Source organism: Squalius cephalus (genome assembly GCF_949319135.1).
Source record: "Squalius cephalus genome assembly, chromosome: 17".
NCBI lineage: Eukaryota > Metazoa > Chordata > Actinopteri > Cypriniformes > Leuciscidae > Squalius > Squalius cephalus.
The window spans coordinates 18080788-18096470 of NC_137138.1; the positions used below are offsets into that span (position 1 = coordinate 18080788).

At 36.5% G+C, this 15683-nt stretch overlaps 3 protein-coding genes across 6 annotated transcripts; 1 reads left to right on the forward strand and 2 right to left on the reverse strand.

The window, feature by feature from the left end:
• Nucleotides 1-19: 19 nt before the first annotated feature.
• rab34b (RAB34, member RAS oncogene family b) lies at nt 20-4551 on the reverse strand. Of its 4 annotated transcripts, none has more exons than XR_013818835.1 (11): nt 4320-4544; nt 4140-4247; nt 3782-3864; nt 3470-3535; nt 3213-3314; nt 3069-3133; nt 2386-2437; nt 2216-2297; nt 1939-2049; nt 1193-1300; nt 20-710 (listed from the first exon to the last, which is right to left on the reverse strand). XR_013818835.1 is itself a non-coding variant. In XM_079847391.1 (11 exons), exons 2-11 carry the CDS (start codon nt 4194-4196, stop codon nt 652-654), a joined length of 765 nt encoding a protein of 254 aa, XP_079703517.1. In that variant the 5' UTR covers nt 4197-4203; nt 4320-4551; the 3' UTR covers nt 20-651. The 4 variants fall into 4 exon arrangements, 3 of the variants coding, with proteins under 3 accessions (XP_079703517.1, XP_079703516.1, XP_079703518.1); XM_079847391.1 differs by having other exon boundaries at nt 1939-2029; nt 4140-4203; nt 4320-4551; XM_079847390.1 differs by having other exon boundaries at nt 1939-2029; nt 4320-4548.
• Nucleotides 4552-4602: 51 nt separating this feature from the next.
• On the forward strand, nt 4603-6819 carry rpl23a (ribosomal protein L23a). Its single transcript, XM_079847397.1, has 5 exons — nt 4603-4702; nt 5382-5562; nt 5841-6017; nt 6473-6542; nt 6758-6819. Exons 1-5 carry the CDS (start codon nt 4678-4680, stop codon nt 6770-6772), a joined length of 468 nt encoding a protein of 155 aa, XP_079703523.1. The 5' UTR covers nt 4603-4677; the 3' UTR covers nt 6773-6819.
• An 831-nt stretch (nt 6820-7650) lies between these two features.
• On the reverse strand, nt 7651-13269 carry tlcd1 (TLC domain containing 1). Its single transcript, XM_079847396.1, has 4 exons — nt 12648-13269; nt 11537-11619; nt 10044-10126; nt 7651-9139 (listed from the first exon to the last, which is right to left on the reverse strand). The coding sequence occupies exons 1-4, from the start codon at nt 12851-12853 to the stop codon at nt 8756-8758; spliced, it is 756 nt and encodes a 251-aa protein (XP_079703522.1). The 5' UTR covers nt 12854-13269; the 3' UTR covers nt 7651-8755.
• Nucleotides 13270-15683: the final 2414 nt, after the last annotated feature.

The window sequence follows — 15683 nt, forward strand, 5'->3', positions numbered from 1 at the left end:
TTTAAGTAGTCGGTTTCTTATCCGTCTATACTTATTTATTTCAGTTAGTAAAGAAGAGGTTTGAGTGTTTGTATTCAAGCTTCAGAACTTAAATAATTCATTTCAGGCATCTGTGATTTTAAGATATGGCTAAAGAGGTGGCGTTATTCCCTTTTCCATGTGACATTTGTTGGAATTTGAATGCCTCTGATGCTTGAGACTACCAACAATTTCTAATTTATTTTGACACAATCCATACTTAAAATAAGACTTTTTTTTAAATGTTAGCCTTTATTGTCTCATGAATCAACACTTCAGAACAGAATACAACGCTGTATATATGTTTGTCGAGTTGCTCATTTTTGATTCGCAATCTTTGCTTGAGCGATACTTCTCCATTTACGTCCAACAATCCTTCCATTTAGCTCACAGTGGGAGTCTTGTGTCCGAGCAGACGGCAGCAGAGCCTGTGGTCATGAGTCTTGGCATATGTATCATATTAGCCAAAGAAACGCATGATGCAATGAAAACAAGGGCTGCATTTACAAAAAAATCCATTCAGAACCACCAGGAGGGCGTTTAGGGACCTCTTAACTACACTGCATTCTGTATTCAAGGATCACTTCAGTTCCCATTTGATCAGATCCATTGAAACATGTTGCATATGTTCAGTCAATGACAGCAGTTTGATTGCCTCTTCTTCAAATTTCCATCACAATTATTAGAAATTTCTGTGGAGTGAACAAAATATTTCCAACTGTAAGACAATATGACCATGGACCAAATATTTTCTTGGTAAAACTGAAATAAAATGTTTGAAATAAGCCCAAAGGGTGAATGTTAAACTTGTTATGGACCAAACTTGTTAAGGAATAGTCCACCCAAAAAATGAAAATTCTGCCATTATTTACTCACCCTCAGCCTTTCCAAACATGTATGACTTTCTCACTTCTGGGGAAAATAATATATCATATTTTGAAGAATGTTGGCAAGCAAACAGTTTTGGTTCCAATTGAAGTCAATTATATGGTCAAAAAATAAAATGGAAGTCAATGGGAACCGAAACTGTTTGGTTACCAACATTATTCAAAATATCATCTCAGAAATATATATAAGAAAAAAAGTCATAAATGTCATACATGTTTGAAATGACAATTTTCTTTTTTTGGGGGGGGGGGGGGGGGGGGGGGGACTTTATTGAAAAAGAACTTACTGACAATATCGCCAACTTGTCTAGAATGGTTCCTCTCCAGCTCAGATAATACAGTCGCCTCAAACGTAAGTGATGCAACCCGGAGGAAGAAGTCTCTCACACTTTCCCCTATGAAGGACGACAGAAATGATACATCTGATGTCATCAAAAGTATGGAATCATTTTGGAATTGTGGAAAGAAAAAGAAATCTCTTATGTTCACCAAGACTGCATTTATTTGATCAAAATACATTAAAAACAACAATATTGTGAAATATTATTATAATTTAAAATGAGTGTTTTCTATTTTAATAAAAATGTTAAATGTATATTGCCATATTCCTGTTATGGCATAGCTGAATTGTAAGCATCATTACTCAGAAATCATTCTAATATGCTGATTTGCTGCTCAATTATCAATTATTGGTGCTCAGTTATTAATAAGTTATTAAGACTAGAGTAAAAATGCAGCTTTTCCATCACAGGAAAAAAGTACATTTTAAAATATATTAAAACAGAAAACATAATATAAATGACATGATAATATATTCAGTAGGTTATGGTGCTACAAACCCTCTCTTGGATTGAGCACTGCAGTGGTGGTTTTATACAGACAAAGATGTTTAGTGAGATTATTGCATTTATTACAACACTTCATCTAGATAGTATTGCAACCTCACATATTTCTGGCATCAGCTCAGACATACCAACTAGTTTGATGGCATTCAAAACCCCTGCTGTTAAAAGTCTTTAACACTTTACTGTACCTGACAGGGCAGAGACGGCCCAATATTCTGCTCTGATCTCTTCAGAGAGTCTAACAGCCTCTTGCTCCATTTGGGCCAACTGATCTGGGTGCTATGGAGAGAAATACTCACCTAGACTCAAGGAAACACTATTTTGGGATTATCAGTACAATTTCATGCATCCACATCCAGTTTTTCTTTAAAAGGTTAATGAGACCCCTCTATGCCAACATAGTGTGAAAGTCGCAGTGTGGCCATGGCTTTTTAATATCTTACAGGTGATCATTTGATAACTCACACTAAGATCCTTCTTGGTTCCCACGAGGAAGAGGAGAACACTAGAAGGGTCATTGTCTCTCATGGCATCTTCAAGCCACTCTCTGAATAAACAGACAGGTGAGAGAAAACAGACATGATTCATGACTAATTAGACATGTGTTTCAAACCAAATAAGTGATCATACTGTACCTCGCATTATCCAAAGAGTTATAATTGCTCAGGTCAAACACAACGATGATGGCTGGAAACAAAAGACAAATGGTTTTAGCACAATCCACAGCAAGCGTATACTTAAAGGGGTGGTTGATTATGATTTCACTTTTCTAACTTTAGTTAGTGTGTAATGTTGCTGTCTGAACATAAACAACATCTGCAAAGATACGATGCTAAAAGTTCAAAGCAAAGGGAGATATTTGGTTAAAAATCATTTTTTAAGGACTACAACAAACGGCTGGTAGGGACTACACGACATTCCTCCCGGGTTAGTGACATCATTAACCCTAGAATTTACATAAACCCGCCCCCGGGAACGCGACTATAGATTATCATGACCGAATATGCTAATCAATGACTAGGCAAGGCAAGGCAAGTTTTCAGTGCATGTCTGTGTGAGGTAAAAGGACACAAGCTGTTGAAGCCCCGCCCTCTGTGCCGGGAGCAGCAGCTCATTTGCTTTTAAAGGGACAGACACAAAAACGGTGCATTTTTTGCTCACCCTCAAAAAGTGTCAATTTTAACATGCTATTTAAAAATTTTCTGTGGGGTATTTTGAGCTAAAACTTCACATACACACTCTGGGGACATCAAAGACTTATTTACGATCTTGTGAAAAGGGCATTATACCACCCCTTTAATATAGTCTGTTTTATTACCTTGAGCTCCTCTGTAGTATGTGGATGCAATACATCTAAATCTTTCTTGACCTGCTGTGTCCCACCTGCAAAGGGAAAGATGTCCATGATCGAAGGATGCAACCATACGAATGACTGTTAAACTACAAAAAACAGAAAACTCACAACTGCAAACTGAAGGGCACCCCGAGGACCTCAAATCTCTCCATCTCAAAATCCACTCCAATAGTCGCCTTGTACGTCTTGTCAAATGTGTCTTTGCAGAATCTTCAGGTCAGAAATATTAACAATTATAGTTAATCAAGCTGTTTGTAATTTATTTTTACGCACTGTTGGGATTCATTTAGTAAAATTTAAATGTATCAGTAAAAGCACTAAGCGATCTGAATAGAGAATAGTAAATTAACATTACAGACTCTTACCTATTTATTAAAGAGGTTTTCCCAACTGCTACATCACCAACTACAATGACCTTGGCTACATTCAGTCTGAAAATATAGTGAACATTTACAATAAAATAACGTTCATTCATGCTGCACTGCACATTTGTATCACATATACAATCTAAACCAATCTAGCGGGTTTGTGTGTGAGGTTTTGCCTACATTGTGGGGAAAAGGGCTTAATAAATGTTAACGGAAAATATCAAAACAACTGGGTTAATGGAAAGCCTCCACCATAATAGCAAAAAATAATTGCATGTGTGTGTGTGAAAGAGAAAAAGAGTAACTTACCCTGATTTCTGTCCTTGACATGCCTCTCTAACAGTAATATTAAAGCCATCTTTGGTGTGCACTGCAGCGTCCCTTGTAAAGTACTGAATAAATAAACCGATATAAATTAGTTAGGTAAGGCTTTAAAAACGTAAACAAAACAAAACAGCAATAAAGATCGTTTTACATAATAATCTGGTCCAGTTGAGTCTGGTTTATAGAATTACACTCTGTGGGTAATTCAACACAATAATCCTCTACTTGTTAAGTGTTGTAATTCTGAGAGAGAGAAAACTAGGGAGAAGTATAAAGATGTGAAAGTAAATAGATGTGCATTGAGACAACATTTAAAACTAACTAAAAATACAGAAAGTGTTACCAAAGGGAGTTCACAGATGATCCTGTCTCCTTTCACAGGGGGTAGAGAGCTCATCATGTGAGAGCTTTAACAACACCAATACAAACACTGAACCATTCTGTCCTGTGACTAGTAGGATAAACAAACATAAAACATAAACATATTAATAAATACAAATAAAAAAATTTTTTTACAACTTACCTAAAGGCAGACGGCTTTTTTTTACATTCTACAAGTAGCCTATTTTAGACTTTTCTAAATTCGCATTAGGCTATTAGTTAGTCGACACATTTTTGTTGTTAAGGCAACTATTATTTTGACGCAAATGCATGAAATATATAAACAAGTAGGCTAGTCGTATTAAAGTTTTACTGCGTGACTGTGCTCAACACAAGCACTCTCGCCCCTGTATACTGTTGTGGCGGTGCTCGATATTTACAGTGCGCAATTAAACTACAGAACCCATAATGCCTAGCGGTGTTCTCGCGATGATTGCATCTGTTAACGCGAACCCCTGTGATATACTGAAGGAAACCCTTATCGTTCTTCCTTTCCCAACATGGCCCCGAAGGCGAAGAAGGAAGGTGCGTTCGTTTTATAGGTTTTACATTATAAAAATAAAGTTTATTCTGATATATACATCTACATTTTCGCCTAGATGTAGTTGATATAGTTATGTTTGTGTCTAGTGGTTTTATTGGGCGAATGGAGTGAAATAACATTGGTTTTAATTCAATAAGTGCCGGAGTGAGACGTCCTTAGTCGGGTTGGCGGTTAGCAAGCTAACATAATTGAGCTGCATGCGCTCTTAGTGCGTCAATCTGTCAGACTGGCCGCGTGTTAAAACTATTATCCAGTTGGTATAAACTGGTTATTTACCTTCCATTTGAATTGAACGGAGTAAAACACAAGTATGACACCTCATTAGCTTGTCATCGTTAGCTAGTAAACACACGTGGCTACACATATACATCCATTTCTTATTCATTATCAGCCAGTTTAGTGATTTAAAGAGTCATTCACTCAACCTCGTAAACTAAATCATTGTTAAATATCAGCAATTTTATGTATTGATGCATTTTATAGCTGCTACCTTTATTAATGTAACGTTACACTGTTGTGACTCTAAAAGTCCATTACCTTTAATAATAAATTAATGTAATGCTTATAAGGGATGTAAACGCAGGTTGGAATATTGTACTCATTTAAGGTGCGTCATATTTGGTAATATTGTATGGTAATAATTTGTCTTTCTTTCTACAGCTGTCCCGGCCAAGACTGAGGCCAAGTCCAAGGCCCTTAAAGCCAAGAAAGCTGTGCTGAAGGGTGTCCACAGCCAGAGGAAGAAGAAGATCAGGACCACCCCAACCTTCCGCCGGCCCAAGACCCTGCGTCTGAGGAGGCAGCCTAAGTACCCTAGGAAGAGCGCTCCACGCAGAAACAAGTGAGACCCGCAAGCTATTTTCTGCTTTGTGACTCCCTTAAGTCCAGAGTGCATTTTTTACTTTACTGTGTTGAATTATAGTTGACGAATGTCAGATTGTCTTAAAACCAGATGTTTTAGGATGCAAATGATGGGAATTGCGATCAAAGCATGAAATTATGTGATTACAAATTTTTAAAACACTGATGCATCCTCATTTCAACATTGAAAAAGTTGAAATTAAAGCATAAATACAGCGCAGAGCTTGCATGAGTTTGACATCTCTCTCATTCTGCCAGGCTCGACCATTATGCCATCATCAAGTTCCCCCTGACCACTGAGTCCGCCATGAAGAAGATTGAGGACAACAACACTCTGGTGTTCATTGTTGACGTCAAAGCTAACAAGCATCAGATTAAACACGCCGTCAAGAAACTGTACGACATCGATGTGGCTAAAGTCAACACACTGATCAGGTAGGTTTGTTTTTCAAGTCTTTTAAAGCAGTGGTTCTCAACCAGGGGTCCGTGGACCTCCGTGAACTCCCAAGGCTGTGAAACCAGGGGTTAAAATATCAATCCTCCCAATTTCTGGGCATATAGTTTAAAAAAAAAAACGAAAGAGTTTGGTCAATTACAGCAGAAATGCAGGAAATAGCCAATATCTGGAAGCCTTTGAATATTGTTGCTAATAGAGAGGGGCTTTGAGTCAAAAAGTTTGAGAACCACTGTTTTAAATCAATGCTTTTCTGGCCAATGAAGTCTGCTAGAATGATAGTCATTGTGGGAGAAGCCCTGCTGTGCAATGATGTAAAGATAATCATTACTCTGAAATTTGATGTTATCAAAGGAACCTCTGATGCACAGGAAGAGCATTGTCAGATTTGTGAAGATGCGATGAAATGTTCTAAATGCTTTATTACTCCCTGCAGGCCTGATGGCGAAAAGAAGGCATACGTTCGTCTTGCGCCAGATTACGATGCTTTGGATGTTGCAAACAAGGTGAATTTGTAAATGTGATGTTCACATGTGTATCAAACAATAGATGTATTGTCAGTTTCATGTAGCTAGACTGTCAATCTCTGCAAATGATGTAAACTTTGTTTTTGCCTGAATAATTCTGATGCATTCAAAGGAACCACTGATGCTTTGTCGTCTTTCTTTTGTGAAATGTTTGTGCTCTGAACTGTGCTGATTGTCATCTTCTTTTCTTACAGATCGGCATCATCTAAAGTGCTCTTGGGCAGATGTACAGAAGAATAAATGTTTGTAAAAACTATTTTTGTTGTCGTGGCTTCATTTGTTTGCCTTTAAAACGAGTTTAGAATTAATCTGTGGTTTGAGAATAGTTTTTTTTTTTTTTTTTATCCAAAAATGTTCGTTTGTGTTTATGTAAGCTAGAGCATCAGCAGGTTAAAGGAGAACTCCGGTCAATTTTAACATTGAGCTCATTTTTTTGTAAATTTGGAGTGCTGTCAGACCGAAAACAGGAAATAAATACAGGTATGTGCGCTGGCTGAATTAACATCACTTTTATTCATATCTTTCACATCTACTGCAGTCAGATTCACCCGCGTTCACTCTGAAGGAATCACTCACATGGCTGGGCACTTGTAATGACACATCAAGGATGTTAAGAGGCTAAAAGCAGGTTTAAAACTTGCCCCATTGAAGTCAACAGGGTGCAAATTTTAAAAAGAGGATAACACGGTGTAGGCAACACCGATTTTTGTCGTTCTCTGTACTGACAGCACTCCAAATTTACAAAAAAATGAGCTCAATGTTAAAATTGACCGGAGTTCTTTAATCTGCTATCATAATTTAATCATTCAATATGTATTAAATGTCAGAATTACTGTTCGATTCATCCTACCCAGTTAGGTTCAGAATTATTAGTGCAGCCTATTGAGTGCAGGGCAAAGTTTTTAGGTTGATCTTTAGGGGAGAAATTAAAAATGGCACAGTGACTTACCTTAAGTTTTCCTTGATGTGAGGAGAAATGGAGAGGTTACAAAATATTTCAGTTATTTCAATGCAACAAGCCTGAAAATGGTTGACTCCTGAATTAAATATGAAATGCAAACTCAAATGATTTTTGCAAATAGTAATTCGCTGTCCCATTCCAAACTTTTTTTATTGTTGAACATTATTTGCATTTTCTTAAATATATTCTTAACAGCCTGGGAAAGGTTAACTCTTCTGTTTTAATGTAAAGCATTTTCAACATTTTGCTTTTGCATGTTAAATTCTTGATAGAAAAAAATGAATATCTATTATTTGACTGAATGAACATTCCTACCACCATGTGTTCAGAGAAATATGAAATGGTGCTCCATTATTGCGATTTCTGCAGAACTGTGTTTGCTGAGAGCGCTTCATGCCTAATACATAATTTAATAGGACAAATACTTTGTCATTTGATCATTGTCTTTGAAGGTTGAATTCCCCTTCAGTGCTCTCTCAGAAGGAATTTAAAAAGCTGGTTTAAATTTCTGCATTTGGGTGCAAAGCTTGATGTCAGTATTACTTCAGATTAGAATCTGGCAGCTACAGCTACCATTTTGGGAAAATGCTTTAAACTGTTAAACGACAAATTATTTGAATTAGCCAGTTTAAATTAAGATGACCCTTGCCTTGGATACACTACAAAAATATATTTTCTTAGTATTGTTTAGTTTCCCAGTATAAACAGCTCAACGATCATAAATCAAGATTATTACATTATATATTCATATATAATATAGTCCTGTTTTCTGAGAAAAATCTGGCAGTGGGGAAAGAAAGAAGTTTATTTTTTTCTTAACCCATTGGCAGAATTTCTTTCTTGTTTTTTGCATAAACACAAATTTTATTTTATTTTTTAAGAAAATATCAGACTTTTCTCTGTTTCTCAAGGAAATGCTTCTTTTGTAATATTTGTACTGGAAAAAAAAGGCAAAAATGCTAAGAAAATCACATTTTGCAGTGTAAAACCCATTTGTAACAGATACTTAAACAATTGGCTACCATGAATCTTGTTGAGTTTAAATTTGTTTATTGAGTGTTTTAAACATTTTTTATTCTAAATATATATTTTATTCTAACATGTTTTAAATGTCCCTGGTTGGCCACAGACTGTGTCTGGTGAGGTCTGTCTGTTCAGTACAGATATCCTATGGATAAATGTTGAATGCAGCCTTTGGTTTATGGACCGATAGACATCAGCATCTGTTAGTTTAGTCCTCAGCAAATTTAGGAACGCTGTTGTGAGGACGCCTCTTGTTGAAGAAGTCTGTTCGGAGGAGGCGGTAGAAATAGATGAGAATCATAATGTTCATGAGCATCATGGTCATCAGGAAGTAGAGAGCATGATCCAACGACGAGAAGTGATATATGAGGTACCAGGTGAGGTAAAACTGTGCTCCAAGCCGGAAGGTCACGTAGGTCACCACATTCAACAGTTTGTTGACGGTGTAGATTAAAGAGTTTTGGGCCACCTTGGCCAGTTTGAGCAGTAAACGTGTGTGCAGGAACACGCTGTTCACCTCCACAAATAAAGCCACCACTGCACCCGCCACATACTGATGTGTGAACACGGCGTACAGGAAACACCAGATCACCTACAGGAAAAGATACAAGAGACACCCCAGGTGAATAGGGGTAAAAATCAAACCAATAGATTTCCCCAGTTGCTTGATTACATTAAGAATTGTGAACATTTTATACGTTAATGGAAATGTTTAAATATGCAATTATCGAATTAGATACTCATTTGAATATATTTCCACAACAGAAATCTGAACATTGGATAAAGCCATATATATATGAGGGAATGTATTTAATGTAGTATTTTGTGGTATTTATGTAGAGGGAGTGTATTTTAGGTGTTTTCTATTCGCCTAGTCTGAAACAACACGTTGTGGAAAGCCATTATGCCAAAATATACAAGTACATGGAAAAACAATGTTTTTGCCTGTAGTGCCTTTCAACCTAGTTTACTGTAGTAAATATATAGCTATATGTATGAATTAAGCCAATCTCAGTGATAACTGAGTAACACTTTCAAAGTGTTTTAAATTCTTATTTGTTGCTTATAGTGCTTATGGTGTCTTTCTGGCAGGATTGTTTGTCATTATTGAACATTGTTTCAACTTGCTACAATGGCATGGATTTATTTATTCAGGATGAGGCCTTGCCAAATAAGGAATCAAGTACAAAAAGTAAAAGAAACAATACTGTATGTTCAAAGTACAAAAGGCCAATTTCCTTGGAGTATACTGGGAATGATGTGTAATCAATCATTGTGTCTGTATACACACACACACAACTTCAGGATTAAGTTTGAGCCCCCTCTAATCTGTGTTCAAAATCAATAACTCCATCGCTTTGTTCTGAATCTCAAGTTTCTTCATCTGGAACAAGTTGTGACATTATCCGGGTCTAACTAATAGACTTTTTATGACTTTGCCTATAGCACTTAAAACATTTTTCATGGCCTTGTATTGTACCGGTGTATTGACTTACCATAACGTGGTGAAGTAAAAACTCCCAAGATGCTTTTGCGTACCCACTAAAAATAATGTCACCAGCATCCTGAATGAAGTACCCTGTTGAAAGAGATGAATGCTGAATTAATTGACAAAACCCTTAAAATATCTATATTTTTTGTTGTAAGAGGCTTTTACATTTCAATTGAAATTACAATTTCCAGCCCCTGTGTCGCTGTGTGTGAATCAGGTTCACTGTAGTGTCCCTCAATCAGTGTCAACGTTTGGCACAGTTTCTTCTCAGATGAATCTCTGGGGTTTCAGTCCTTTCAACATTATTTATGCAAAACTTTTATTTGACTATAATTATCTTTTAATTAATAAAAGTTTGGGGTCAGTTTGAAAGAAATTAAAGCAATAAGCCCCTTGAAGCCGTGATTTAGAGTGAATTTAGAACAGTTAATGGGGCGTTGTTAGGCACGACGCGGAGCGGCTTTTATAAATAAAATAAAATATATATATGCTTCTATAAAACGGTTACTCCATAAAAAATATTCATTTTAATATTTAATTTATTCATAAAATAAACACATGCAGCAACAAAAAATATAACGTTATAACACATGTATTCCTCCGCCAAGCAATGTAGTTCCAAAGAGGTTGCCAAGCAACACGTGCGAATCACAAACGGCAGTTGCACAGTAATACTAATGTAATGCGGTCACAGGTATGTTTGTTGTGTAATATGTGTAAATTGTGTAATTTACAACGAGTTCGAAGGCGGCTCAACCAATCAGAATCAAGGACCGGAACTATCCGTTTTATAATAATACTTTTATTCAGCAAGGATACATCAAACAGATCAACAGTCAGTGTTAGTAAAGACCTGTTCTTTTAAACGTTCTATTCACAAAAAAATATGGGGGGGGGGGGAATTGTTTCACAGTTTCCACAAAAATATTAATCATTAACTGTTAATATATAAAATGTTTCTTGAGCACCAAATCAGCATATTAGAATGATTTCTGTAGGATCATGTGACACTGAAGACTGGAGTAATGATGCTGAAAATTCAGCTTTGCCATCACAGGAATACATTATTTTAATATTTCACAATATTACTGTTTGTGGCCTATACTGAAATAGCCTTGGTGAACATGAGATATGTCTTTCAAAAACTTTTTTTTTTTTTAAAAACTGACCCCAAATGTTTGAATGGTTATGTATAATATATGCATACATACACATCAATTCTCACATTCTCACATGTACAGTATATATAATATACACTGTATATATACTGTATATGCACAGCTTTAAGGTGTTAATAATTTTCTACACCATTATTCCAAAGACATGAGTCGCAGAACAGCTTAAACTCTTTTCATTAGATCAGAGGCAGGACATTATGTTCTATATGCTTGAACACACAGGAGAACATGAGTAGGCCTATCAGATAAATAAGATGTGAGCTGCATTTTACTGTATGTTAGTGCCATGTGTTCCTGATATGATGACGTGTTTACTGACCAGATGAGACGATGACTAGCATGTAGGCTGAAGGGGTGTAGGTTGAGTGGATTTCATGCACCATCACAGGATGCTGAATAATACTGTCGGCACACACACACAGATTCATGCAGGATCAAGATACAACAGACATGTGCTCAGTAACAGACACAGTTCACATGAGTTCACACAAATAATCAGATAGAGTAAAAGAGCATGTGGCGTGCTCTCCGAGGGGAGGGCCCCGAGCTCGCAATTTGGCTCGAACCCAGAGTACTCCCCCGCATCCCTGGCTGGGATAGGAACCAGCCAATAGAGAGGAGTCGGAATGGCAGAGGGATGCAAAAAACTGTCGAGGAACATAGGTGAGTCGGCTATGTATGTATATATGATTGGATAGATCATTTGAACTTGTTTCTCCTGAACATTGTTAATAAAACATCATAAAAAAGCTGTTGCTGATAGAAACTCTTGCTTGGGTTGTGGTATGAAGTGATTCATATACTCTGTACAAAATTACAACACCATTATTGTCAATCACTCATTCTCTCAATCCATGCCGGTCCAGCAGGTTCTTCCTGTTTCTAAACCGAAAGATCTGTAACTAAAGGTTAAGTGCTGTTCATAAACATTCAAAAACTTGTGTTTATACTTACACAGTGCTATTAGTACAAACTAGACAAAAATGTCTAACAATATATAATATGCTTTGATTCTGTATGTACTGTGCTGAACCTGTGCCGTGTCTTATTCAATATTTTGCCTTGTAAAAATATTTAAACATCCTTAAAATACACTAAATGTACTACGACAATTAGATATAAAAAAAAAAAAAATTCACTAAATTGTTCAAAATTCTAGATTCTAAATAATAAAACTTGTTTTGAAGAATATATCAATATATATATATATATATATATATATATATATATATATATATATATATATATATATATATATATATATATATATATATATATATATATATTGAAAGTGAAGATGTGTTGTCTTTTTTGCTTTACAGAGTTATTTAGATGCTAAACTGCATTTAAGTTGTGTGGTGCTTTGTTGCTCTTATTGTAAAACAATTCAATGAAAAAAAAAATGAATGAAAACTAAAAGTGCAGCTCACCAGGCGACGGCCCAGATGCCGGTAAGCATTGAGTGGACGAGTGACACTGAGAGGTTCCTCCATTTCCACGTCTTCCAGGGGTCTGTGTCCACAATGCCGGGGCAGGGCACAGTCTGCAGGAACTTGTGAAGAATCCTGAAAGTTACAGAACAGCACAAGACATACAGGGCTGGATGCTTCTGTACTTCATTCAGCCATGTGTCCATCCTCCACACTTTGTCCTGTGCCTCTCCCTTTCTCGGACAACGAGTCCTTGTTGTGCTGTTCCCTTGCTGATCTAAACTTTCTGTGCCCTTTCCAACAGCGTCCACATTAATTGCAGTCAGATTCTTGAAGCGGCGCCCGTTTTCTTCCACTTTTTCCTCGAGTCTCAGGCTCTTTGTATCTATTCTCCACCTTCTCGCTCTTTTCTCCACGTGCCGGTGCCTGTCATAGGTGTGGTATCTGTCACTACCTGTTTGTTCAAAACTGATTGGCTGATGATGAATATATCTGTGGTACAGTTGCAACAGGAAATTTTGGTTATATCTCTTTCCCTTGAACTTTCTGTGTCCATCTCCCTGTATTCCACAATCCAGGAAAAATGTTCTGTGCTTGCAGTGATGCAGTTGTGTCAAGTGTGTGTGTGTGTGTGTGTGTGTGTGTGTGTGTGTGTGTGTGTGTGTGTGTGGGAACACAATAGAACAATAGAAGCCATTTAAACTCACAGTCATACTGCTGTCCCTAATAAAAGAAATGGCCTCTGTCCTGCAGCTGGATCAAATGACTTCACTCACACTGTCACAACAGGGAGGAATGGCTTACATAAAACACTTTGTTGTGTCAGTTGTGGTATGGGATAAAAACTCTGCCATAACTCAATCCATGTTTACTGGACAAATGTTTGATGAATTTGACTTAACATTGTGCTCAATGTCATATAAAGTGGCCCCAAAAGTATTTGGGCATCATTTGGGACACTTTAGTCCCACATAAAGGTTTAAATGTCACTGCATTAGATGCAAAATGCCAAAACCAAGTGGCATCTGAGAACAAATTATGCAACAACAACAACAACAAAAAAACGTTACTTTTTATCAGAAGTAACTTAAATGTTTAAACAGTTCAGACTGAGGTCTAACCTTAATCCTGAGGATTTAAAGGGATAGGCCACCCCAAAATGAAAATACTGTCATCATACACTCAGCTCAAGTTGTTCCAAACCTGTATAAATTTCTTTCTTCTGTTGGACACAAAAGAAGATATTTTGAAAAATGTCGGAAACCACCAGAGATTGACAAAGTACACACCTTCCTTACTTGAGTGAAAGTACATACTACTGGTCAAATATTACTCCGTTAAAAGTAGGCCTACTTAAGTATCAAAAGTAAAAAGTAAATGTCAATGTACTGTTTTATTATTGTTGCATTGTTGTATGTAATACTTACAGTAGGCCTACCTTATGCCTCTGAATCTATGCTTGCCTACCCTCATATCAATATCAAATTTATTTCTAGAACACAGTTCCAGTAGTGGGATTGAATGTGAGATTGAATAAGTGCTCTCAATAACGTCCACAATGGTTCCCTCAAATAGTGGCCTATTTAAAAAATAATAATAATGCTTAGTATGAATATGTTAGCCTTACAATGTTAATATGTTAGCAAAACAAAGACAAAATTCGCATTTAGAAGACCAAACCCAACGTTGAAAAATGAAAATCAGGTTGATGTCAGAATCCAACGCCAGATTGACATTAATCTCCAACGTTGAACAGACGTTGTATTGTCGTTGAAAATGAAAATCGGTTTGACGTTGATCGGTTCCAGCCAAAACCATCCCCTGACTGACGTTACTTTCTACTCAAGGACCTTGACAGAATTGTAGTGGAGTAAAAAGTACGATATTTGTCTTTCAAATGTAGTGAAGTTAAAGTAAAAAGTTTCCAGAAAAAATAATACTCAAGTAAATTACAGATTTTGGTTTGAAAATAAAGTCGGATTGACGTCAGAACCCACGTTGGAATTTTGGTCTTCTAAATCCGAATTTTGTCATTGTTTTGGAGCACACTAGCTTATAGATAACAGTAAGGCTAACATAATCATACTAAAAGCAAAAAAAAACTTTTCATAGAAACTTTAAATAGGGCACTATTTGAGGAACATTTGGGTGTCCGAAACCATTGTGGACGTTATTGAGTGCACTTATTCAATCTCACATTCAATCCCACAACTGGAACTGTGTTCTAGACATAAGTTTGATATTGATATGAGGGTATGGGGCGATTTCGGACACAACCAATAGGCTATCTGATTAACGTGAATATTATTACTAGTCTTCTCGACTAGATGCCATTCTTTTTTCTTTTTCTTTTGTAGGATGTTACAAAAGAAGTCCCTGTCAGAAGAAAGAAATGTATACAGGTTTGGAACAACTTAAGCTGAGTATATGATGACAGAATTTTTCTTTATGTGTGAACTATCACTTTAAGCATCTTTGCCCGGCATTTTACTATCATAACAGCACTAAGCACAGTGAGCAATTTGATTGGCTAAAAGAGGCAAACTTTCAGGCACACCTATGCAAAGCTCTGTGTAATAGGTTGTTTAGGCAGTTTGGAGACCTGAATGCCTGGGTGATGATGTGGGACTGTCTGGTGTGTAGAGTTTGCCATCTACTGGTGAAACCGAGAAAGACAATTTTGCACTATGAGCTGTTGTTCTTGCAATGACCTATAGGAGATTCAGATTTTAGGTGAGAAATCTGCATGTGTGGTTCTCCAACTCCTTTGACCGTGAATGAATACTAGAGCACAGAGTGAAAATAATAAGAATTCTGTATACTTTACTTTCAAATATATTTCTTTAACATTCTTCAATATTTTTCTTAATGTTCTTCTTCCTGAGTATATAATAATAACCTGAACTTCTAATATGCAAATAGATTTTAATGCATTTGACTAGGATTTCTCAGAGAAATGTCATTATAATGATTAATTCAAACAGTGATCACTAAGTGTAAAGGTTTTTAAAAAATAAATACAAATAAAAACTTAAA

Excerpts from the sequence above, each read along its gene's own strand:
- rpl23a (XM_079847397.1), top strand. The coding sequence starts at position 4,678 with ATGGCCCCGAAGGCGAAGAAGGAAG. Across the intron at positions 4,703-5,381 it reads CCCGAAGGCGAAGAAGGAAG|CTGTCCCGGCCAAGACTGAG; the intron begins GTGCGTTCGTTT and ends TTCTTTCTACAG. Across the intron at positions 6,018-6,472 it reads AAAGTCAACACACTGATCAG|GCCTGATGGCGAAAAGAAGG; the intron begins GTAGGTTTGTTT and ends TACTCCCTGCAG.
- tlcd1 (XM_079847396.1), bottom strand. The coding sequence starts at position 12,853 with ATGGACACATGGCTGAATGAAGTACAGAAGCATCCAGCCCTGTATGTC. Across the intron at positions 11,620-12,647 it reads GGCATCTGGGCCGTCGCCTG|TATTATTCAGCATCCTGTGA; the intron begins GTGAGCTGCACT and ends GTGTGCCGACAG. Across the intron at positions 10,127-11,536 it reads GCTAGTCATCGTCTCATCTG|GGTACTTCATTCAGGATGCT; the intron begins GTCAGTAAACAC and ends CTCTTTCAACAG.
- rab34b (XM_079847391.1), bottom strand. The coding sequence starts at position 4,196 with ATGATGAGCTCTCTACCCCCTGTGAAAGGAGACAGGATCATCTGTGAA. Across the intron at positions 3,536-3,781 it reads TGTCAAGGACAGAAATCAGG|ACTGAATGTAGCCAAGGTCA; the intron begins GTAAGTTACTCT and ends CTATATTTTCAG. Across the intron at positions 2,030-2,215 it reads GAACCAAGAAGGATCTTAGT|CACCCAGATCAGTTGGCCCA; the intron begins GTGAGTTATCAA and ends TTCTCTCCATAG.